Source organism: Stigmatopora argus, chromosome 23, assembly GCF_051989625.1.
Source record: "Stigmatopora argus isolate UIUO_Sarg chromosome 23, RoL_Sarg_1.0, whole genome shotgun sequence".
NCBI classification, from domain to species: domain Eukaryota; kingdom Metazoa; phylum Chordata; class Actinopteri; order Syngnathiformes; family Syngnathidae; genus Stigmatopora; species Stigmatopora argus.
In genome coordinates, this window is record NC_135409.1 from 4,740,191 (window position 1) to 4,765,337 (window position 25,147).

The window sequence follows — 25,147 nt, forward strand, 5'->3', positions numbered from 1 at the left end:
AGAACACACACTTAGTGTAATCGTATCCATTTAATATTGAAACCTCTCGTTTATGTTGAAGAGGATGAAGGATTTGGGCAATAATTGCTACGGCGCCGGCCTTAAATGATTGAAACAATTTTCAATGAAGGCCCTCAGGTATAAATGGACTTGAGTGTTGGGATGGCGATGTTAGAGTTCCCCTGAGAGGCGTTAGCGCTCCTCCTGGTAAGTGTTAGCCCCAATGGTCGCCCGTCGTGTACGTCAACCCCCGAGAGAGCTTGTTTTGGCAAATTAGACGGTCGCCGTTTCGCATTTTTATCTCCGCTGCTATCGATTCTATACGTTTTAGCCTTACATCTGTCTTCCCGACTCAATATTTTAGATGCGGTGGCAGAAAATGAAGTGGATTTGTCCATCATTTCGCTTTCATTTTTCCCACGTGGCGACATTAGACGCGAAATTTTGTTCAATTTTTACGGTACTGAATGTAACTCGGATTTCTCTGCTGACCAAAACAGAATGTCAACTGTTGTACTTTGACTTGACGACAAAGACATCTGCGTTACGGCTCTTTAATTCAATATCAGCGCGCCAAATCATCCACGGAGCCTGTTTGGGAAAATGCGTTTTTCTCCGTTCAGCCACGATAGCGGAGGAAAAACCGGCGCCGTGCGCGCCCAACTCAGCGTACGGGCGACACTGTCACACCAACGGGACGGAGTGCAGGATGAACTGGGAGGGTCCCAACGACGGCATCACCAACTTTGACAACTTCGCCTTCGCCATGTTGACCGTGTTCCAGTGCATCACCATGGAGGGCTGGACGGATGTGCTGTATTGGGTGAGCCGGCCACCAGTGGCGCTGTCCCTTTCCCCTTTTTCCAAAAAAGAAAACCGCCGATTGTCCACCTTGACACCCCCTCTACCTGCACGATTTTTCTTCCATTTTGAGCGCACAAAATGGTTGCCATAACACGCACGTAGCCACGCCCCTTTCTGATTTCCCCCCGCTCACCTTTCTGTGATAGCAATTAACCCCTTTTCTATCTGTTCGTCTCTCAGATGCAGGACGCTATGGGCTATGAGCTGCCGTGGGTCTATTTTGTCTCTCTCGTCATCTTCGGCTCCTTTTTCGTCCTCAATCTCGTTCTGGGGGTGTTGAGTGGGTAAGAGCTTCTGATTTGTTGTCTCGTGTGTGTGTGTGCGTGTGTGTGTGTGTGTGTGCGCCTCGTGCAGCCAGACTCCCACCGGCAAACATTTCGAGAGCCTCCCCGCTTTACAATTACACTTTAAAATCTTGATACCGAGCTTACTTTAAGTACATCAATGCCATTTTACTTCAATTTTGCCCCAATGCTGTTTTTACATGATTTATATTAATTAACCTACACTATAATAGGAAAGATTGATCATTACCTGAGTTTTTTTCATTACCCAAGTGTGAATTATTATACTTTGGACAGTAACATATTCTAGTGATTCTACTCGGGTAACAACTACTAAAATGGCTACTGTACTACTTTACTCGCTTAACCAGAGTTTAACTACCATATTTTCTGCACTAGAAGGTGCTCCTTCAATTACAGGCCTTTCCTAAAATTTGTTTCATCATAGTAGTAGTAGTTGGCAGTGGCAGTGGTAGTGGTAGTCGTGGTAGTAGTGGTCATTGTCGTCGTCGTATTAGTAGGAATAGTAGTAGTAGTCATTGTCGTCATTGTATCAGTAGTAATAGTAGTAGTAGTGGTAGTATTGGTAGTAGTAGTTGTGGTAGTATTATTATTAGTAGTAGCAGTTGTGGTAGTATTAGTAGTAGTAGTAGCTGTGGTAGTATTATTAGTAGTAGTAGTTGTGGTAGTAGTATTATTAGTAGTAGTTGTGGTAGTATTATTATTAGTAGTTGTTGTGGTAGTATTATTATTAGTAGTAGTTGTGGTAGTATTATTAGTAGTAGTAGTCATAGAAGTGGTATTAGTAGTAGTAGAAGTAGTAGTAGATATTGTTGTAGCAGTGGTAGAAGTAGTAGTAGTTGTTGTTGTTGTAGTAGAAGTAGTAGTAGAAGTAGTAGTAGTTGTTGTTGTTGTAGTAGAAGTAGTAGAAGTAGTAGTAGAAGTAGTAGTAGTTGTTGTTGTTGTAGTAGAAGTAGTAGAAGTAGTAGTAGAAGTAGTAGTATTAGAAGTAAGTACTCGTAGAAGTAGTAGTAGATATTGTTGTAGCAGTGGTAGAAGTAGTAGTAGTTGTTGTTGTAGTAGAAGTAGTAGTAGTAGAAGTAGTAGTATTAGAAGTAAGTACTCGTAGAAGTAGTAGTAGTAGAAGTAGTAGTATTAGAAGTAAGTACTCGTAGAAGTAGTAGTAGATATTGTTGTAGCAGTGGTAGAAGTAGTAGTTGTTGTTGTTGTAGTAGAAGTAGTAGTAATAGAAGTAGTAGTATTAGAAGTAAGTACTCGTAGAAGTAGTAGTAGATATTGTTGTAGCAGTGGTAGAAGTAGTAGTTGTTGTTGTTGTAGTAGAAGTAGTAGTAATAGAAGTAGTAGTATTAGAAGTAAGTACTCGTAGAAGTAGTAGTATTAGAAGTGTTAGACGTACAGTTTTAGCACCTATCCCTAATTCCTTAACTCAGTCTGATCCCGTCTAACAACTGTGCGTGTCATAATAGTGTGCATAGTCATAATAGTCATAATAGTAGTATTCATAGTCATCGTAGTAGTATTCATAGTCATAGTAGTCATAATAGTAGTATTCATAGTCATCGTAGTCATATTCATAGTAGTCGTAGTAGTAGTATTCATAGTCAAAGTCATAGTAGTCGTTGTAGTAGTATTCATAGTCATCGTAGTCATCGTAGTCATAGTAGTCGTAGTAGTAGTGGATTGTAGAACATTTGCATAAAAATGGGGAAACTCCTTTATAAGAAGAAAGGAAAGAATTATGGGCTGATCTCAAATGAGGAGGGTGTTAAAATAAGATTTACTTCATATTTTTTTCCAACAGTATTTTCAGTGTAAATGAATTTAAAAGTCTTCCTGCATCAGTCCATCAAGAGTTTGCACACTGCCATTTTTTTTCCTGAACCAACGCGTCAAAGCCGCAGAGAAAGCCAAACAAGTGTAATTGTCATCATCCATCATAAAAGAATTTGACGCGGCCCTAAACAATTGATGGATATTTCGCGTCGGGCTACTTTTATGACTCACGCATGCTTGCTTACAGATGAAACATGCAGTAGCGTAGCCGTCTGTTCAGTCATTGGAGCACACGATGGCGTCGCAGCGTATTTGGGACGGACAGATGGCCAAGTGTACAAAAAACGTTCAAGTGCGGACCACGTCTTCAGGTGTCTAAAGATTCTCTTCCGCTTTCGATTCGAGCTGGTTCACCTCAGGTTAAGTCGGGCAAAAACCTGTGTTTTTAATAAGTGCCGCCCCGTACAAGCAACGCTTAGCCTGTGGGGACACGCCAGCGCATGAATAATTCACCACGGTCGGCGCGGAGGTGGAGGGGACAAAAACTTGCAGCGGCGAGGGGAAAAAATGTGAAGTTTCGAGACATTTCTGGCACTCGCGTTGGATGTCGATCACCGGCACTGAAACACATGGCGCTCTACCTTGATTTCAAATACAGTCGTACCTCTACTTACAAAATTAATTGGTTCCAGAACTTTTTTCGTAACTTGAAAATTTTGTAAGTAGAGGTGTACTTTATATGTAAATTCAATAATTCGTTCCACGGTCCTCACACCACTGCCAACTAAACCCTTTAAAATTGGTCAATGTGTCCCAATTTCACGATGTGAGAAACACACAAAAATGAGAGAAAATTATAAGAAAATGATTAATGTCTTGAAAATGAATATCATGGCCAAAAATCCCTGTGCCCTGCGCCGCTGAAATAGTATATATTGGGAGACTTAATACTCGTGTTTGTCCACCAGATGGTGGCAAAAGCCGGTTCTACTGGGGCCGAAAGCCGTCCACTTTGTAGTAGTACATACATTTTAGACTTTTACGTGTGCCTTATGTGTGTGAGAGAGAGAATCTTGAAACATGGATAGTGATTGTTGTGAGACAGCCAATTGAATTGAAGGCTTTTATTGTTGTTATATGAGATAGAATGAGAGCGATGAAATAAGAGCCCAGTAGAGGGTAGTGATGGATTAATTATTAATACAATTTAATTAACATGGAAGACATCTTTAAACATACACTGGTTACAACTTGCAAGGAGAAATCACTCATAATGCGCCTTCGTTCCTGAGGATTCTGACGAGCGGCATACTCTTCTCTCCATTTTGTCGCGTCATACTCAAAACATTTAATGTAATCTGATTCAAAACAATTGCATAAGCTAACAGAATAACACCATTAAGGTCAAAAAACAACTGCTCATATTAGATCGAAACCAAAAAGACCTGCGTAAGAATTTGCAGTATAAGCATAATAATTTCTTTATAAGGTAAACTGCCGGCGTCCCAGTCAAAGCAATTTATGAGTCCTTCGTAGATCTTCATTGCGAACTTGCATCTGGGTGTCTGGGTTGCGAGGTGTATTTCCCAGTAAACAGTCCTTGGAGCGTCAACAAGCTGGAGCCAGCTGTCCTGGAGGGTGACCTCGAGTTTGCCCCAGGTGTCAAATTAAAAACACTCTTATACAAAAGTAATTAAAATGCATACATCTATAATATTATCCAGAATAACCCCAACAGGTAGCAAGGTCTCTAAACTGAGAATCAATGCATCCGCGACAATATTTTCAAAATAAAATAACGGATAAGGAAATGCATTTAGTTTTTGGGGCATTTCGTAACTTGGATCTTTTTTCTCTTTTCTCTAGTCAATTTCTTAACCTGAAAATTCCATACCTAGAGGCATTCGTAAGTAGAGGTATGACTGTATCCCGGAAATGCGGGAACATGGGACACTTGAGTAGCACCAGGTCCAGGGGAGTCTTGCTGCACAATGTCTGCTCTCTGGAGTCATGAATTAAGCGGGCAATTAGCTCATTTACGGTTGAAGCTCCGACCTTTCCAGTAAGGCACCTGGCCGCAAACGAACTTGATCCATTGGCGAGCGCGACCAAGCAAAAGACGGAGAATTTCTGCTCCATTGAGCAGCTAATGTTTTTTTTTTCCCATACGTCCTTTTCCCCGTTCCTCCATCTCTCCACCAGGTGAATGATGCCGTAGGGTACAAGTGGCCGTGGGTGTATTTTATCACCTTAATCATCATCGGATCCTTCTTTGTGCTTAACTTGGTTCTGGGGGTATTGAGCGGGTAAGGCCAGGGTCCCAACTGGCTTTTGACTAACCTCTTCTTCTCACCCTTGGCTCAGGAGAACTCTTCTCTTTCTTCATTTTTCGTTTTTATTTCAGTTAACGTAATGGTTCTAGGTTTTTTTTTCTAGTTTTCCAGTTTTTCTTGCTCGTAGGTACAGCTCATATTCCATCTGCTCATGTTTCATTCCAAAGTCCCCGCAATAGCGCGTATGTTTAGATCATTATCCTTGCGGAATCGCACTTTAGCATCTGTCGACACCAAGCGGCGACGACAACTTCACGGGTATTAACTCCCCTGCGAGAATGTCACTTAGCCGCCTTTGTGGAAAAACATGACGCGGTCTTTGGGCGGCACATTTTGAACCGTCACGAGGCATTTTAACTAAATAGGACGCCAAGGTGATAAACCCTTGGAGTCTCCAAGGGTGTACTGGGATCAAAATACTGCTAATGGCAGTAAATAGTATCTTTTGGGGTAATGGAAATAATAATCTAATTGCCCAAACACGTTTGTCAAATTCCAGCTAATTGCTAATATTTTCCGCCAATCACCGCTAATATTTTCCACCATTTAGTCTAATTCCAAGCACTCTCGGACAATCCCTTTCGGGTACAGACGCTCCCCTACTTACGAACATTCAACTTACGAACATTCAACTTACGAACAACGGTACATACGAACATGTCTGCAAATTGCGTTTAAGTCGAAAAATGTTCGTAAGTCCAATTTTGTATTTCGCGCATAAACATACAAATGCACTTATATCAACCTTCAATATACTTATATAGGCCTTAAACATAAATTATAATACAAAATATAGCACTGAATCAACTTACAAACAAATTCAACTTATGAACAATCGCTCGGAACCTAACTCGTTCGTAAGTAGGGGAGCGTCTGTACATCCAATCAGGACGATGCGCCAACACCACCGGAAAGGAAATAAGAAAAGTCTATTTGGTGTAAACAGCCCGGGGTGGCTCTGATGTGGGACTCTTTGTCCGACTCGTGACTAATGATGCCGTTAACACGCTACACGGCCTGACCTTTTACCAACTGCTTCATCCGCAGCGTGTTCGGTATAGAAGGGAGGGAGGGGCGGGCTTTAGTCTGCGGCTAACCGGGAATCGGACCGAGGCGGCGACCCGTTGTTTGAAATGGAAACGACAGAAGCCACGGAAGACTTTTTTTACGTCGGCAAACACCAGCTTTGCGAGGCGAGCTGACCTCTGACCTCCTCCGCCGTTTCGCCGGGGTGGAGAAACCTGGCCGTGGGCCGTAAAACGGACCGTGTAATATCGTTTTAGAGCTAGAAAATACATGACGGGGGGATAGCCAGCAAGTGGAAATTGAAAAAGAAAATGGACTACGCGCGAGTCAAATTTTCACACTAACACTCTTCAGCCCGTTGACAGGCTGTCCCTCCTTGCACGTCATGAAAACGCGGATTCATTTGAACGAGACTTTCACCTGGGATTTGTTCCCCCTGTCTTTCTCCTGGTTGTCCGTCCCTCACAGAGAGTTTTCCAAGGAGAGGGAAAAGGCCAAAGCCCGCGGCGACTTCCAGAAACTGCGAGAAAAACAGCAGCTGGAGGAAGATCTCAAGGTAGGTTGCTTTGTTTCGGGAGGGGGGGGGCATATTTAACCTCAGTCTTAGTCTGTAGAAAGTCCCCACCTTGTGGACTTTCTGTGTGTGGCTCCAGTTTTGTACCTAGGTCTACAATGTCTTCTGTGTCTGTTTTGCTACTGCAACCAAGGAAATTTCCTGAATACGGGATGAAATAAAATTCTAATCTAATCTCCCACGCAGGGCTACTTGGACTGGATCACTCAGGCTGAAGACATCGACCCCGAGAACGAAGAGGAGGGTCTGGATGACGACAAGCCCAGAAATTGTAAGTCCTGGAGCGGGCGCTTTTCTTGTGACAGCTTCCCGTCTTGTTCCTGCGCCCCAGCTTGGGTCTTTTGGGGCTTCTTCCAACAATAGCGATTAAACTAGTTCAGAGCAGCGCCGAGTAGAGGACCTGGATTTGAAAGGTTTTGAGCCTCGGGAGAGCTCGCCATGTGGATCGGCCCTGTCCGAGTTTCGTCCGTTCGTTTTATTAGAAGAAACTATGAAGCTGGGGAGGATGGTGGACAAGTGGTTAGCGCATCGGCCCCACAGTTTTGGGTTCTGGGGTCTTGGGTTCAAATCCAGGTCGATCCAACTGTGTGGGGTTTGCATGTTCTCCCCGGGATTGCGTGGGTTTTCTCCAGGTACTCTGGTTTCCTCCCCCAACCCCATACCTGTAAACCTCAGCCAATCGCTCCCCTTATTAATGATTGCAATTCCCCTTATTAACCGATTTAAAAAAACGTACAAATGGAACTCACATAGGGCGCACTTAAAAGTCTAATATTTTCCCCAAAGTGAACGGCGTGCCCAATTAATATGCACTAAATTCAATATTCTGTAGATGTCGCTGTATGGCGCTGACAGCTTGACTGTCTGGGCACATTGCTTGCTGACGCGCTATATTTATACATAGTAAAAGTGACTGACGCGTGTGGGCATATCATGCTCAATGCCTGACAACATTAGCAATCGAAGATGACGTTTTCATCTGCTAACAAAAAAGGTACTTTATAAAAAAGTTTTTTTCCTGTGGAAAAGTTGTTATACTGCGTACACAATTTGAAATGATTAAAAAAATTTAATAAATACGGGAAAAATGGCTAAGTTAACAGGTATGCATGTCCAAAACATGCATGCTAGGCTAGCTGGTTGAAGACTTTAAATTGCCTGACCTTAGCTATGATTGGTTATATGTTGTCTCCTCGCGCCCTGCGATTGGCTGGCCAACAATTCAAGGCCCGTATTTGGCTGAGATAGGCTCCAGCACCCCTGGTATCTGTTGTGTGAATAAGCAGTAAGGAAAATGAAAGAATGAATGAAACTCTGAGGCATTCCGTTATATTCCTGGAGCGTGGCGGTTTTGGCTTTTCTTCTCAAGCAGCCAATGCTTTGTTTTGCGAGCACGGTTAGCGTTAAGATTGGCATGCGGCGTCTGACTCCGGAGGGTTTTGCAATCAGCATTTGGGGTGACAGCGAGGGGAGCCGCCGCTTCTTCCCGCCACCAGCCAAAGACTGACAGGAGCAATAAAAAGCAATGTATCACTTGATAACCGTCTCCTCTCGCCATCTCCATCAATGCCTCCCTCCTCGAGCACCCTCCGCCCTCTCGCTATCACTCCAACGCCACTCAAGCGACGCTCTCCACTGGGCGCACATTCTCTCGCTCGAGCACGTCCTTTTGGTACAGCACATTTCAAACAAAGGACGGAACGATCCGTTTGTTTGTTCAAACCCAAGACGGGATGTACGGCAACCCGCGTGTGCCGGCAATTTGCAGCTTTTAATATCGCGGAGAGCTGTGAAATAACACGAGGGGATACGTGCCGACTGTGAAAATCCCACCTATTAGCCGCTGCTTCGTTTGTGTCCCCCAAGCAACCGCGGCAGTCAACAGCGCAAAGTATGTCAACATTGTAAGGTGTGATTACTTTTACACGTCATGCCAATGGGGAATACATTGTTAACAGTAGCTTGGCTAATACGAGGGCATGATTGGTTTCCAGAGCCGTATGTGGCTTTTTTGATGGGTGCAATGCAGCGCCAACATAACCTCTAGAGCCGTTTTAATCTTATTTTTTTAAATTACCGTAATTACTCGCATATAAGCCGCCTGCGCGTATAAGCCGTACCCTGAAAACTGCCTTGAAATTTTTGAATTTTACAATTTCTCGCGAATAAGCTGCCCCCCGATTCCCAATTTTCACCACCATATTCATGGTTTTAATAGGGAGTACAAATGTGTTACTTTGAAGGGAAAATCTTAAGAAAAATCATCACAAGTGGTATTTCTGAGATACTGTATGAATCAAAAGCACATTATTAGGGTCAATATCATAGGGAAGTTAATATGCCTGTCTTTGTAAATGCAAAATACCAAATTATTCAATTTGAAAAGAAGTCTGTCTTGATGAGAACCTAATGCTTTCTAATGACAGAAATTACAATTTTCTAACCAGAAGTTTAAGATGTTTATGACAGCCATATTGCTTCTAATGTCAAAATATCTCAATTATTTCAATGGTTCATATTATTCCAATAGTTATGACTTTCGAAATATATCAAAATTTGTCTCAAAATTTGCCCAAAATTTTACTCGTATCTCGAATTGCTCGTATGTCGGGCTACTCGTATGTCGAGGTACCACTGTAATTTGAAAATAGGATTTGTTTACCTCTGTTAAATAAACTAAAAAAAATTGGGTGGGCCATATTCATGCCAACTAGATCTCGTGTGGGCCGGACCAATTTTATTTAACTTACTGGCCGCCATTGACGTCCAATCTATTTTGATTCCGATGGGCGAATGAACAATTCGCCCTCCCAGTGTGACCCCTCAGGCCAGATGGGACCCCGCGGCCCAGGAGCCGTACGTTTGACACCGATGCTCGAACTCATTGGCTGCCATTGACGTTAATCTGAATGTCTTTGTAGGCAACGTCTTGACTAGGTTGCCTCTGCATTCCGTTTCTTTTAGTGAGCATGCCGGCCAGCGAGAACGAATCGGTCAACACGGACAACGCGCCCGGCGGCGACGTGGAAGGCGAAACCTGCTGCACCCGACTAGCGTGAGTAATCCACCACTTCCGATAGCCGAACCCGGTCGTCCCTTTAATTATCGGAGCCGGCGAACAGTCAAAAGCAACTTCGCCTCCCAGGGGACTTTTTCAGGCAACTTTTCTCATTCCGGCAATCAATCGTCTCATCTGTTCGCGAACGCGTCCTTATTCTTCGTTCCCGTCCGTTTCCGATCGACCATCTTTGACGGGGAACATTCGTTCTCTCGCCGTCCATCTGTTATTTTGTCTTTGTTTGGCTTGTTTCTGGGTGTACGTCTGAGCCAAAAACAAACGATGTGACGAACGTTGCCAGAAACTCAGCCCGTGGCATTTTTGTAGCGGCGGCCGCGGTGAGGTATGTTTTTCAACTCGAAAACAAATGCTGTGAACCTGAATCGAGAGACTATTTGGAATAAGGACCCTCGCTTACCCCATCGAAAGACCACCACACTATTATGGAGATAAGGCTCGGCATATCTGGCCTTCTCGTCGCCATGGAGACAGACCTCGGGTCGACTCCAACTCCCGCTGATCTCTTAATCGAGGCGGACGCCAAGAGAAAAGGGATTTGTACCATCCGATACTTCGGAGATAGACCAAGTTATTTGCTTTAGATGCGGTAGTGATGTTCTTGTTTCTGTCTTAAGATACAAGTGAAAATTGGTTTACCGTATTTTCTCGCTTATTAGCCGCCCCCGTGTATAAGCCACACCCTTAAAATTGCCTTAAAATCATTTAATTTTACAATTTATTTCATTTAAGACGCCCTTTATTTGCAATTTTCACATCCATATTCATGGTTTTAATAGTACAAATGTGGAAAATTGAAAGAAAAATCATCGCACGTGGTATTTCTGAGATACTGAAGATACAAAAGCACATTATTAGGGTCAATATTAAAGGAAGTTAGTAATTCATCCAGTAATGGTTGTTTTCTTACTGCAAAACAGAAAATAACCAACAAATAGTAAATGTTAATTTCCCGACATCTACTGGTGAAGATGAGTATAGCAACGCTTTAAGTCTAGTGCGCTTATAAGCCGTACCCTTGATTCAGTCAACATTTTTTTAAATTGCCTTAAAATCGTTGAATTTTAAAATTTCTCGCGTATAAGCCGCCCCCTGATGCACCTCCATATTTATGGTTTTAATAGGGAGTGCAAATGTGTTACTTTGAAGGAAAAATCTTTAAAAAAAATCATCGCACGTGATATTTTAAGATACTTTATGAATCGAAAGGATCGTCTACTAGATTGCACATTCCTAAAGGATGTTAACTGCACATAGACAAATTCAAAAAGGAGGTCAAGTGAGCAGTACAACCAGGAAGTGTGTCTGTAGCAGTCTAGTTTGTCATTCCTTGGTATGATGGCGGCGCCTGAGCGAGCAATGGCAGGCACAAATAAGAGTTTTTTCACATTTTATGTAAGATACGGTTTATTTTTTTCTTGATTTTCATTCATAGACGTCAAAATAAATTTTGTTAAGCATTTTATCCCATTTTATTGTCTTGCGTTATGGCGTTTCGTGCATGTCAAGTCTAAAATGTGCGTATATAAGCCATACCCACGATTCAGTCATCATTTTTTGAGTGACAAATACGGCATATATGCGAGAAAATATGGTACTTAAATAGGAAAAGCATAGAAAGACTGCCATGAAAGAAGAATGCCTGGTTGATTACGTCAAGGTTATTAAAAAAAATGTAGTAAGTAATTTTTAGGTGGTAGTTGCTTTTCTGTTCATTTCAATTCGAAGGATTATAACTTGTGAGCATGGTCAGGCGGCAAATTAAAATGGCACAGGGAACATGGAAGTGAAATTATTTGGAAATAAACCTTTCAAAAGTTACATTTTGAACATTCCCTCCCTTCCTTTGACCGAAATGGACGTTGAGCAGGAAATTTGAGTTCTGTCCCCTAATTTCTTTGTCCACAGTCCTCTGTTCATGTTGATGTTGCAGTGGCAAACAATCCAATCCTGATTGACCTCACCGACAGGAATTCATGAAATTTCAAATATTATCAAGAAAACATTTGCTTACTTTTGCTTTGTTTTTTGGATTGACTGCTTGCCACATTCTCAATGTCCTCACGGGGTGATTTGAAGAGCTCTATCAAACGCTACTGAAGATGCTCGCGGCCAATCCGTCTCAAATCACCCTTCACATTACGTCTGTATGCATGTGTGTGTGTGTGTGCGTCTGTGTGTATAATCCATTCTGTTCTCTGTCTTCCAGAAATAGGATCTCCAAATCCAAGTTCAGGTTAGTACATGTTGTCCGCCAGCGTCTCCGTTCCGTTCACCTGCTCCAAACCGCGGTGGAATTTGTGCGCTCACTCAACGTGTGTTTGTGTGTTTGTGTGTATTTGAGCAATCGAGTTGTTTGAAAAAGGACTTTTTAGCAACCGTGCGAACGCATGTCGGCTTTTGTTGTCTCGTGGAATCGTGCGACATCCCTTGCTCACAAACCAAGGAAAGATTTTTTTTTCATGTTGGATCAATAAGAGAAAGATGCATTAGAGCCAGAGGAAGAAGGTCAAACGCAAAAAATGGATGGAAAGAAAATAATAATAATAATAATATACGGTGGTTGCCAGGTTTTTGAAGTTTTAGTACGTTATATAGACAAAAGTATTAAGTCAGAGTTTATTGATGAATGATTTGCCGCTACATAGATTAGACGTGTATCGCCGTCAGCGGCAAGTTTAATGTGCGCACGTTTTTTGTTTTTTTTAAATCCACGATACAATGTTTCTTGGGTGCCCTCCCAGCGGGACACCTCGTCACCCCGATTGACTCTTTGTGTATTTTCTCCTTCTTTTTCTCCTGTTGTCTTCAGTCGCTATTCTCGAAGGTGGAACCGGCTGTGCCGGCGCAAGTGTCGCGTGGCAGTCAAATCGCAGGTTTTCTATTGGCTGGTCATCTTCTTGGTTTTCCTCAACACGCTGACCATCGCCTCGGAACACCACCAACAACCTCAGTGGTTAACGGACATACAGGGTACTCAAGATTTCAAATTTCCCGTGGCTAATTTATTACACATACTTGTCAACTTGTACACTTTTCCCATATTTTATACCATTTTTTGGTCATTTCAAATTGTGTACGGCATATATCGATATGCGCACACGCGTCAGTCACTTCTTTTCACTATATAAATATAGGGTGTCAGCAAGCAATGTAGCCAGAAGTCAAGCTGTCAGCGTCATACAGCGACATCTACAGAATCTTAGTGCATACAAAAGGCGCACCGACTGATTGGGCACCCTGTCCATTTCCAATTTTTACTTTTAAGTGCGCCCTATTTGAGTAAATACAGTCGTACCTCTACTTACGAAGACTTTTTTCATAACTTGAAAATTTCGTAGGTAGATGTGTACTTTATATGTAAATTCTCTAATTCGTTCCACGGTCCTAACACAACTACCAACTAAACCCTTTAAAATTGGTCAAAAGTGTCCCAATTTTGTATGAAAGAACACACAAAAAAAGAGAAAATTATAAGGAAATGTTTTATTAATGTCTTTAAATAAATAAAGCATATGAAAATGTGCCCTCCCCGGCCATTATAGATGTAATACCCATGTTTGTCCGCCTGATGGCGGCAAGAACCCGTTCTACCAGGGCCGAAAGCCGTCCACTTTGTATTACATTTTAGACTTTTACGTGTGCCCTATGTGTGTGTGTGTGAAAATATTTCCCACGTTGCATTTGTAGTTTTTAATCGCTTAATAGGGGAATTCAAAATAAAATAACAGTAAAGGAAATGCATTTACTTTTTGGGGGATTTCTTAACTTGGATCTTTTTCGTATCTCGAGTCACTCATTTGCATATAAAAAAAAAATTGTAACCTGAAACTTTCATACCTTGAGGCATTCGTAAGTAGAGGTATGACTGTATGTGTCGCGTTGCATCTGTACAGTTTTTTATCGATTAATTAGGGGAATTGCAATCATTAATAAGGGAAAAAATTGGCCGAGGTTGACAGGTATGCACTCACCTTATTTTTTTTGTTGCCTGTGTTGCGCAGACATAGCCAACAAGGTGTTACTAGCGCTCTTCACTGGTGAAATGCTGTTGAAGATGTACAGTCTGGGCCTTCAGGTGCAAGCGCAAGAGAATGCGTGCAGTTAAAATGTTATAAACCTGGCAAAAATGATGTCTTTTCCTTTCCTCAGGCCTACTTTGTGTCGCTTTTCAACCGCTTTGACAGCTTTGTCGTGTGCGGCGGGATCCTGGAGACCATTCTGGTGGAAACCAAGATCATGTCGCCCCTCGGCATCTCCGTGCTGCGTTGCGTACGCTTGCTGCGGATCTTCAAGATAACCAGGTCGGGATTGCCATCTTGAAATAGCATTCCACTTGAAAAGCGTGACTGACTGAAGATTCTTGCGCACCGCGTCGCGTCCAGATACTGGAACTCGCTCTCCAACCTGGTGGCTTCCTTGCTGAACTCCGTCCGCTCCATCGCCTCCCTGCTGCTCCTGCTCTTCCTCTTCATCATCATCTTCTCCCTGCTGGGCATGCAGCTCTTTGGCGGCAAGTTCAACTTTGAGGAAACCCGGCGGAGCACTTTTGACAATTTCCCCCAGTCGCTTTTGACCGTCTTCCAGGTAAGTCAGCTTCGACTTTCCAGCTTTTTTCCCCCCTCAATGAAAAGGTCTCAAAAGTGCCGATTCGTCAGATCTTAACTGGAGAAGACTGGAATTCCGTGATGTACGACGGAATCATGGCGTACGGTGGCCCTTCTTTCCCTGGCATGCTGGTCTGCATCTACTTCATCATCCTCTTCATCTGCGGAAACTGTATCCTGGCAGCAAAAATGGGAGAAGGCCAAATTCCTCGTGAGGAAATCGGGAAAGGCCTATTTAAAGGTCCACATCAGGGGAGCTCAATACGTCGATCGCGAGCTACCAGTCGATCGCTAAGGTACTAGTCATACCTTGAGATACGAGCTTAATGTGTTCCGCGAGTGAGCTCGTATGTCGATTTACTCGTATCTCAAATCAATGTCTCCCATAGAAATGAACTAAATACAAATTAATTCGTTCCCACCCTTTGAAAAGAACACCAAAAAACAGGATGTTACAATGGAAAAACATATTTTTATTGGTTGTAATTCACCATCTACTAACAGAGTAACAAACAACTAGTGGCTATGATGTTTAATAATAAAAATGAAGCATTATTTAGTACAACGGGGAGTTCGCGGATGAGAGAGACTTGACGGATGCACTCGTAACGTAACATAAACTTTAAATTTTACTTAAATGAACTTAGATTCCTATACACACACTTACGTTACACTAAATTTAAACCTTCTTGTGCAATAACCAAGGCAATTTTCCACTGCGGCTTTCGGGCGAACTTCCTGCTTCTCCATACGTATTGGCGAGACAACTCAGTCACGCGTACACTACTCATGTTTTTCGATTATTTCGTGCTTAATATCGATTGTCATTATACGCCTTTTTTTTGCACTACCCTTCATTGCACAGGCTTGCTTTGGACCCCTTTGTGTCCTTTAATTCTGCACTGACTAACGGAAAAAAACATGGAAAAATGCAACCCTCCGCCCAGTGCTCATAGAGATCTTTGCACGAGGGAGATGCGGCGAGAAAGACAATACGCTGACATCATAAGCAGCCTCTCGCGGCTGTCTCGAATGCTCGTATCTCAAGGTTTGTCTCGTATCTCAAGGTAAATATTTGCCCGGAATTTTACTCGTATCTCAAATTCCTTGCATGCCGGGGCAATCGTAAGTCAAGGCATTACTGTATTGGTAGATTGTATGATAGTAAGATTTGATCCAGTAAAAAAAATATATATATACATATACATATGCATATACATATACATATACATATACATATACATATACATATACACATACACATACACATACACATACACATACACATACACATACACATACACATACACATACACATACACATACACATACACATACACATACACATACACATACACATACACATACACATACACATACACATACACATACACATACACATACACATACACATACACATACACATACACATACACATACACATACACATACACATACACATACACATACACATACACATACACATACACATACACATACACATACACATACACATACACATACACATACACATACACATACACATACACATACACATACACATACACATACACATACACATACACATACACATACACATACACATACACATACACATACACATACACATACACATACACATACACATACACATACACATACACATACACATACACATACACATACACATACACATACACATACACATACACATACACATACACATACACATACACATACATTATACATTATACATTATACATATACATATACATATACATATACATATACATATACATATACATATACATATACATATACATATACATATACATATACATATTTTGGACCTGAGCTGGGGAACTACGCCATCGCGAGTCCAAGCATGATTACTACTTCCCTACACTATTTTGGGTCCTGCTGCATGTGGTATATCATCAGCATACATAACTGCTGAGCTTTGTCAGGGAAAAAAAAGGGTAGATCGCGCAACGTTGGGTCCTTAAAAAGTAGATCTTTGAGCAAAAAAGTTTGAGCACCCCTGGTCCAGCCAGATGGATGGATGACGTGAGGGATCGGCAACATCCTTAATACCGTCCCGCGACCAGATATCCTACTGAACGTCTTCTTGGCCATCGCCGTGGACAACCTGGCCGACGCCGAGAGCCTGACCTCCGCCCAGAAGGAGGAGGAGGAGGAGAAGGAGAGGAAGAAGCTCGCCAGGTACGGCGCTAAATTAGAAAAAGGAAAAGTTCTCAGGTCCTTCATTTTTTTTTAACAGGCTGATCACTCCTGACAAGCGGCCAAACAATGAGAAGCCACCACTAAAGGAGGAGAAGAGGGAGAAGATTGAACTCAAGTCCATCAATTCTGACGGAGAGCCCAACACGACCACAAAGGTACGCGCGGAATTTCAAAACAGACAAATTAACAAACGCTCCATTTTCCTCACTTACCGTATTTACTCGCATATAAGCCGCTTTTGTTGGACCCAAAAATGATGACTGAATTGAGGCTTATGTGTGCATAAAAACACGACTTGCAAAAAATATGGCAATCTGATGGCGTCATGACGCAAGTGAATGCGGCCGATACTTTCATTTATTTCAAAATAGAGAAAAGATAAACAGATAAAACGCTAAACAATATTTATTTTGACGTCTATGAATGAAATTCATGGGGAAAAAAGCAATATGGCTGCCATTTCTTGTAAGAAAATTGTATTTTTTGTTTTAGAAAGCATCAGGTTCTCATCAAGATAGACTTTTTTCTTTTTTAAATTGAATAATTTGATATTTTGTATTTACAAAGACCCTAATAATAGCTTTGGATTCATACAGTATCTCAGAAATACCATATGCGATGATTTTTCTCGCGATTTTCCCTTCAAAGTACCACATTTGCACTCCCTATTAAAACCATGACTATGGAGGTGAAAATTGGGAATCAGGGGGGCGGCTTATACGCGAGAAATTGTCAAATTCAAAGATTTCAAGGCAGCTTTCAGGGTGCGGCTTATACGCGTGGGCGGCTTATATGCGAGTAAATACGTTAACCCTGTCCAGATCAACATGGACGATTACTGCGGCGATGAAAGCGAAGAGAAGAATCCTTACCCTGCCAACGATTACTTGGGTAAGGCACGCTTCCAGCTCCTGACATTCTGCAAAAAAGTCCCACTTTTTGACACTTCCCCCCCATTAGGCGACGAAGACGACGAGGAGCCCGACGTGCCGGTGGGCCCCAGGCCGCGACCGCTCTCGGACGTCCAGCTCAAGGAGAAGGCGGTCCCCATGCCCAAAGCCCGAGCCTTCTTCATCTTCAGCCACACCAACAAGTAACGCCATCTTCCGGCTTCTTTGTACGTGTTCAACCAATCGAAACGCTCCATTTTTTTTAACTTTCAGATTCAGGGTCCTGTGCCATAAAATCGTCAACCACAACATCTTCACCAACCTCATCCTCTTCTTCATACTGCTGAGCAGTATTAGTCTGGCAGCCGAGGATCCGGTCAAGAACGACTCCTTCAGAAATGAGGTTCTTTCAATAGCGGCGGTCGAGAACCCGTCATCTTTACGTTTTGGATCTTTGACCAGGGGTGTCAAACGTGCGATGGTCCGATCTGGCCTTTCTTGCTCATTCATACTGTACGTACAGAATTAAACGCTGCCATTATTTCGACAAGCGCACCGCAAAACCAGATGTTCGTGAGTGCGCTTTGCTCCATTTCTTATTCGTTCATTGGCTCCTTGCCGTCAAAATGGCGGCCAATGAGTTCACAAGGAACCTTGAAATGCCCCAAAACCAACAGGAATCTTCCTGCAAAGTCCCTCAAAATCAATAGGAAATTATCTCAAATTAACCTTTCAATCAAATAAAATCCAATCAAAAGCCTTTACAGTGGTACCTCAAGATACGAGCTTAATGCGTTCTGGGACTGAGCTCACATGTCGATTTTCTCGTAACTAATGAACTAAAAACAAATTAATTCGTTCCAACCCTCTGAAAAAACACCCAGAACACGATATTGGATTGGAATTTTTTTTTTTCTAATTCGCCATCTATTAACAAAGTAACAAATAACTAGTGGTTTAATAGTACTAAAATTAGACAGACAGTGCCCATGATGTTCTTATGAGCGGCCTCTCACATCCGCTGTCTGCTCGTATATATAAAATTTTCTCGTATCTCAAGATAAATATTTGCTCAAAATTTTACTTGTATCTCAAATTGCTTGTATGTCGGGGCACTCGTAGGTCAAGGTACCACTGTAATTTAAGAAGTCACGTCTGGGCAAGGTAATTCTAAAATATTACACAGTCTAAGATATTGCACATTGTTATTTATTTATTCATACTTTAAGTACCCTAAAATGAATGATCTCTATTGACAAGGATAGATGTCCAATTCACTTCAACCCCATCTTTCAGTGCCATTGTCGGCACTAGACGCTCGTCCATTGGCCCCCCCTCGGGGAAAATGGATTGGACATCTAGGGCTTTTTAGGCCCAAAATAAACTGGTCCAGCCCACGTGAGATTTTGAGATTTAACGCAGTCCGCCTGGGTTTGACACTCTGGGCTCTCCTGGCAGATCCTGGGCTACGCCGACCACGTCTTCACGGGGCTGTTCACCATCGAGATTATCCTCAAGGTACGTGGAGTCGGCGTCGCTTATGACTTCCTATGTCGTCAACGGCCTCCCGTCCACGACAACAGATGACGGCCTACGGAGCCTTCCTCCACAAAGGCTCCTTCTGCAGGAACTACTTCAACATTCTCGACCTGGTGGTGGTCAGCGTTTCCCTCATCTCATCTGGGATCCAGTAAGTCCAAAATTCAATGGCGTCGCCTTTGTTTTTGCTGTCAAATGGATCGACCTGACACTTTAGCCAATTATCCCCCCCTCACTGAATTGACGTCACCGAGTGCCCGCCGCCTCTTTGCCTTCACGGGCCGTTTAGTCGCCCCGCGGCATCACAAATCAACTTGTCAACTAAGCTAAGTAGGCAAATGTTTTGCTTGGAAAATTGGCCTGGCTCAAGTTTACACTCCCCCCGAACCACACACATGCTCTTTGTCGTTAATAAAGATGTCCTCTGCTTCTTCCAGCTTAAGAAGTCATTGGAACACTGTGATATTCCTCGTGTTTAATACGTTATGCTACGCTCTCTGTTTCTAACTCTTTAATAGACTAGACTTCTCGACGTAAGTCCATATTAGTGCTTACTCTCCGTATGACCTCACACACTTTCACTGTGTCCGACAGTCCCTCCTTTCAGTTCAAAATTCTCTCGTTTGGGAGAGTTCGCCGGAGCCAAAAGACAAATTGACGTGCCTCTCGTTATCGTCCACCGACGATTCTTTCGACCGACGATCTGGATTCCATTCCGTCAACGCTCCAAATCGAACTCTCCGAAGCGATAGAGAAGCGGGCGCAACGTTTTTCCGTCAAAGGTAAAGAGCGCGCGGGATGTCGTCGGACTGTCACAGTCGCTCTCGGGTGCTACGGACGCTCCAATCGGCGGAATGCGCGACATTCATAAAAGAGACGAATGCTTCATCTCTTTAATTAAGTGGAGGAAGTATGAGCACTTGACGCAATTGGGCGGCCGGTTAACGGTGACGGGCACTTTTCCGAGCACCACTTTTCCCATTTATGGCACCTGTCTTTATTGGCGTAACCATGGCAGCACGCCACATCCCGCCGACCTCTTTGACTGTGACACGTCAGCGACGTCGTCCCGCGCCATTGGCTACCTTCCAGCGCCTTTTCACTTTCCTGTCAGAAGACGTGACACGCCCCTTTTTTTTGGTCCCACTCTTCCTTCACACCCTCAAAAGTGATGCGTTGGCATTTTGATGGCGTAAAGAAAAAAATGTCGGTCAAAGGGCAGCCATTTTTTTCCGCGAAATAAAAGATCCAAATGTCAACGTCTTCATCTAATTTGGGCGTTAGATGCTTTTGTGTTGGGCACACAATGTTTGAAACTCACACTTTCCTTGCAGCACCGTTTGCTTGCACTTGTGTGTCACTTTCTGTCGTGTGCGTGCGTCGCCATTGACGGCCACGCTTCGTCTTTTTGTTGCGTATTTGCGCTGTGTTGGTTTCGGATTAGTATCGCCGATACCAATTTGAACTTTTTTGTTTTGGATTTAGTATTTTATTGAGATTTGTTTCCAATTTGAAGGAACTGACTGAAAAGGTCAGGACTGGTGAACCCCCTTTAGATGTTTTTGTCGTATTTGTGTTGTTGGTGTCACCAGACTGAGAAGATGTACTAGAGTTTTGTGTTTAAACGTCTTAAACGCACAACATGAAGGACTAAGTGCTTTTTGGAAGATGGATGGAGCACCAAAAGCAAGTGTTTTGTTTAAAAAAAGGAAGAGCACAGTTGCCACATCCACTTTCCACGTGTTCTAAGAATATCTTGTTAGAGAAAAGTGTCTTTTTGTCTTTACCACTCATTGATGTTCCAGGTCCAGCGCAATCAACGTGGTGAAGATCCTGCGAGTTCTGCGAGTGCTCCGACCTCTGCGGGCCATCAACAGAGCCAAAGGTCTAAAGGTCAGCGAAGAAACGGAACTGGGACAATACTGTTAAATATGCAGATGCCACTTTAGTTTACAAAATCTTTCATTACAAATCTCCTCCTCCAAGATTTTGTACCAAAAAAATCCAACACATCAACAAGGGCTGGCTCTAGAGGTGACTGTGTCATTCCCTTCAAAAAGAGTGCATTCAGCCAAAGCACCTTCTCTCTTTATACCTGGAAGTCAATACCAATTAGCAGACGTGAACTCCCATCTCTGAACCTCTTGGCAAATCATCTTAACGCCTGGCTTTTAGACCAACAGAATTGCCATCACAATGCTGTCTAAAACAAGGCTACTTGTGTGTGTGCTTATGTGTGTGTGTGTCATCGTTTACCTTTCAACCTGCACAAGGGACTAAAGCCTTTGGCTACAATCTTTCAAATTTACATATATACAGTAATCCCTCGAATATCGCGGCTTCAACTTTCGCGGTTTCCCTACATAGCGGATTTTGTTCTGGGGGAATTTTATTTTATTTTATTTTTTTTATTTTTATTCATAAAGACTTGAAAATCCATGATACACTTGCCAGCGGAAGCCACTCCCCTGCCACTCCACTTGCTACTAGAACTCAGCAATGAAGTAAAAAAATAAAATAAATAAATAAAAAACAACAACATTTTAAAGTTCATAAAAATGTGAAAATCCACACTGAAACTTGCAAGCGGAAGCCACTCCTCCGCTTGCTTCTAGGACTAAACTTCTAGGAAAAAAACATTATTATTTTTTTCTTTTCTTATATAGGGGTGACCCTACTTCACGTTTTTTTTGTTTATCGCGGCCATGTCTGGTCTACATTAACCGCGATAATCGAGGGATTACTGCATGTTCACAAGCAATCCTTGTTTAGAACCAAAACACAATTGTTGCGCTATTTTAAAAAACTCTTTTGAAAAATGGGTCTTAAACAAATAAAAGATTGAGTTCACACACTCGTCTATTAGGATCTGACAGCCTTTTCTGGCCACCATAAAAAAATTCAACTCTCTACGTTGCACGGTTTGGACAAACGTAGCGAGAGAATCTTAACATACACACACACTCGCATAAATCACGCTTTATAAGGATTATAGATTAACATTAATATGTTCATTAATATGTGCTGTACCTTATTAAATCAATCAAACTCAAAAAGAACCAAAACAAAACAAGAGCAAAGACGTCAGCTGACACTTTTCCTCCCCTTCTATAGCACGTGGTGCAGTGTGTTTTCGTGGCCATCAGGACTATTGGCAACATTGTCATCGTCACCACCTTGCTCCAGTTCATGTTCGCCTGCATCGGAGTGCAACTTTTCAAGGTAGAACGCCGCCGACGCCTAGCCGTCTTCGACTTCCCCGGTCACTGACGCCAACGACTCAACATCCACAGGGCAAGTTCTTCTTCTGCACGGACAGTTCCAAACAAACAAAGGCGGATTGCAGGGGCTCCTACATCAAGTACAAAGACGGCGACGTGGCCAAACCCGAAAGAGGCCTGAGGCTCTGGGAGAACAGCGAGTTCAACTTTGACGACGTCCTGCAAGGCATGATGGCCCTGTTCGCCGTGTCCACTTTCGAGGGCTGGCCGGGGTGCGTGTCGGCACGTTAGCGCGTCCCCGTCCGAAACCCACGCGGGCTCACGGGCCGTCACGGTCGTCCCCACCGTCCCCGCAGGCTCCTCTACAAGGGCATCGACTCTCACACCGAGGACGTGGGGCCCATCTACAACTACCGCGTGGTCATTTCCATCTTTTTCATCATCTACATCATCATCATCGCCTTCTTCATGATGAACATCTTCGTGGGTTTCGTCATCGTCACCTTCCAGGAGCAAGGCGAGCAGGAGTACAAGAACTGCGAGCTGGACAAGAACCAGGTAAGGCCCAGTCCGCCGGCTCGCCGACCGCAACCTTCCGGATCTTCTCCTGCCTCGCAGCGTCAGTGCGTGGAATATGCGCTGAAGGCCCGCCCCCTGCGCCGATACATCCCCAAGAACCCGTACCAGTACAAGGTGTGGTATGTGGTCAACTCCAGCTACTTTGAGTACCTGATGTTCACGCTGATCCTTCTCAACACCATCTGTCTGGCCATGCAGGTGAGCGGCAAACGCTCGTCAGCTTCAAACCTTCTCCAAGTTCAGACCTTCTCCAGGTTCTCCCGTTCTGACCGTACCCTTTTGTTTCTTTGCAGCATCACGGCCAGACCAAGAACTTCAACGACGCCATGAACATCCTCAACATGCTCTTCACCGGGCTTTTCACCGTGGAGATGATCCTCAAGTTGATCGCCTTCAAACCCAGGGTGAGCCCAATCTGGACCAAATCATCGTAGGGCTTTTTGGGGAATTTCTTATTCCCGCATAAATTGCTCGTGACAGTCCGATCAATATTTGATATAAATAACCGCCCATTCAAGACCGGGCCACGCAAATATATTATAGTTATAGTCAACAATTGATCAATCATTTGCAAGACGAGCCGAGAAAAGGTCTTGAAAATGGATCGACTACTTTTGTATTGGGAACATTTCCTCTTCCATTTCAGTCAACAATTGATCAAAATGTCAATAAAAAAATGACATATTTCAGCATTTCAGCAATTCATGCAGAAATACAGTGGTACCTCGAGATACGAGCTTAATCCGTTCTGGAACTGAGCTCGTATGACGAGATTCTCGTAACTCGAGCGGACGTTTTCCATTGAAATGAATGGAAAACAAATTAATTCGTTCCAGCCCTCTGAAAAAACACAAAAAACTGGATATTGGATTGGAAAAAATGTTTTATTTCTTCTAATTCGCCATCTATTAACAAAGTAACACATAACTAGTGGTTTAATAGTAATAAAATGTGTTTAATCTAACTAAAATTGGGCAGATTTCGCCGACGGGAGACAGAGACGTTTGGTGGCGTGGGGGGGGGTCGTTTTTTTTTCCATGACAACGCACTCGTAAACAGAACAAACACATTTAAATTAACTTGTATTAATATATACAGACACTCAAACATACGTTTAATGTAACTTTACACAAAACTGAATTCTAATTTGGTTGTAATCTTTTGTTACCTTCGTTTTCCGGGTTGGCGGTTTGCCACGCCTCCACCCTCACGTTCGCTATCGATGGACTGTTTGCTGTTGTATTGCCTTCAAAATATTCCCAAAATGATGCACACAAATGTCCTCACAATAGGATAACGCACGACCACTTGCCAACGAGAAATAGTCTTTAAAGAACAATCGCGGGAGCTTCTTTCCTTAGAAAGAATAACAGGGAATGCAATAGCTGAGCTTACCCACGTATTGATTGTGGGTAATGAAGTTTTATTCTGAGAAAGGTTGCCATTGCCTATGGGTGTTGTGTGCACGAGTACTATACTTCATTACCCAGAAAGCCCTCTTTTTGCCCGCGCATGCGCGTTGTGCATTTCCTGGTCTTAGGAGAAACTCGTCTGAATTAATCGTTCCGTGCTCGTAAATATTGTTACGCACGAAAGATATGCAAAAAAGACCTGGCTTGGTCGCATCACGAAATTTTGATCGCATGACGGGCGAATTATTCGATCGAAATTTCCGCCCTAAGACGAGAATTTTGTATGACGAGCGGTCGTATGACGAGGTACCACTGTATAAGGAATGTGCATCCCCCACTCGTGCAAAATCACGCTAACATACTTTTTGTAACAGAAAAAGATGCAGCGGACGGAAAAAATCCAAAATATTAAACCTAATGAATAAATCCAATCCATCCAATCTTCCCCCTGATTCTCCCCTTCGTCTTTGCCTCCTCCGACAAACTTAAGCCTCCATTTGTTTGTCCGCAATATCTGACGGGTTCGACGTCCAATCAGATTGGACGTCTACCACCGCGTCCTTTAATATGGCTGCTGTCATATTACTGAATTCCTCAGCTGTGATTTGAAATGATTTTATCCCCACTAGACGTCCAAACCTTTTGAAGCGGGAGGTTCAACAGTCGTTCATTGGCTACCAGCTCCCAATTCAAATGGATTGGAC

At 43.1% G+C, this 25,147-nt stretch overlaps 1 protein-coding gene across 3 annotated transcripts in view; it reads left to right on the forward strand.

Annotated features, from left to right (window-relative positions):
- The window catches only part of cacna1c (calcium channel, voltage-dependent, L type, alpha 1C subunit), a 107,455-nt gene that overhangs the window by 62,994 nt on the left and 19,314 nt on the right, over positions 1-25,147 (forward strand). For 2 of the 3 annotated variants that reach the window (XM_077593943.1, XM_077593944.1), the window contains exons 7-29: positions 624-823; positions 1,045-1,148; positions 6,770-6,857; positions 7,062-7,146; positions 9,840-9,930; positions 12,161-12,187; positions 12,764-12,924; positions 13,956-14,029; positions 14,104-14,255; positions 14,337-14,538; positions 14,610-14,730; positions 16,667-16,781; positions 16,840-16,957; positions 17,624-17,895; positions 17,966-18,095; positions 19,151-19,210; positions 19,276-19,382; positions 21,037-21,124; positions 22,346-22,453; positions 22,525-22,724; positions 22,809-23,010; positions 23,071-23,229; positions 23,325-23,435. In XM_077593943.1, the coding sequence (XP_077450069.1) occupies positions 624-823; positions 1,045-1,148; positions 6,770-6,857; positions 7,062-7,146; positions 9,840-9,930; positions 12,161-12,187; positions 12,764-12,924; positions 13,956-14,029; positions 14,104-14,255; positions 14,337-14,538; positions 14,610-14,730; positions 16,667-16,781; positions 16,840-16,957; positions 17,624-17,895; positions 17,966-18,095; positions 19,151-19,210; positions 19,276-19,382; positions 21,037-21,124; positions 22,346-22,453; positions 22,525-22,724; positions 22,809-23,010; positions 23,071-23,229; positions 23,325-23,435 (2,975 nt within the window). The remainder of the gene's footprint in view (positions 1-623; positions 824-1,044; positions 1,149-6,769; positions 6,858-7,061; positions 7,147-9,839; positions 9,931-12,160; positions 12,188-12,763; positions 12,925-13,955; positions 14,030-14,103; positions 14,256-14,336; positions 14,539-14,609; positions 14,731-16,666; positions 16,782-16,839; positions 16,958-17,623; positions 17,896-17,965; positions 18,096-19,150; positions 19,211-19,275; positions 19,383-21,036; positions 21,125-22,345; positions 22,454-22,524; positions 22,725-22,808; positions 23,011-23,070; positions 23,230-23,324; positions 23,436-25,147) is intronic. The other variant, XM_077593945.1, reaches the window with a different exon arrangement.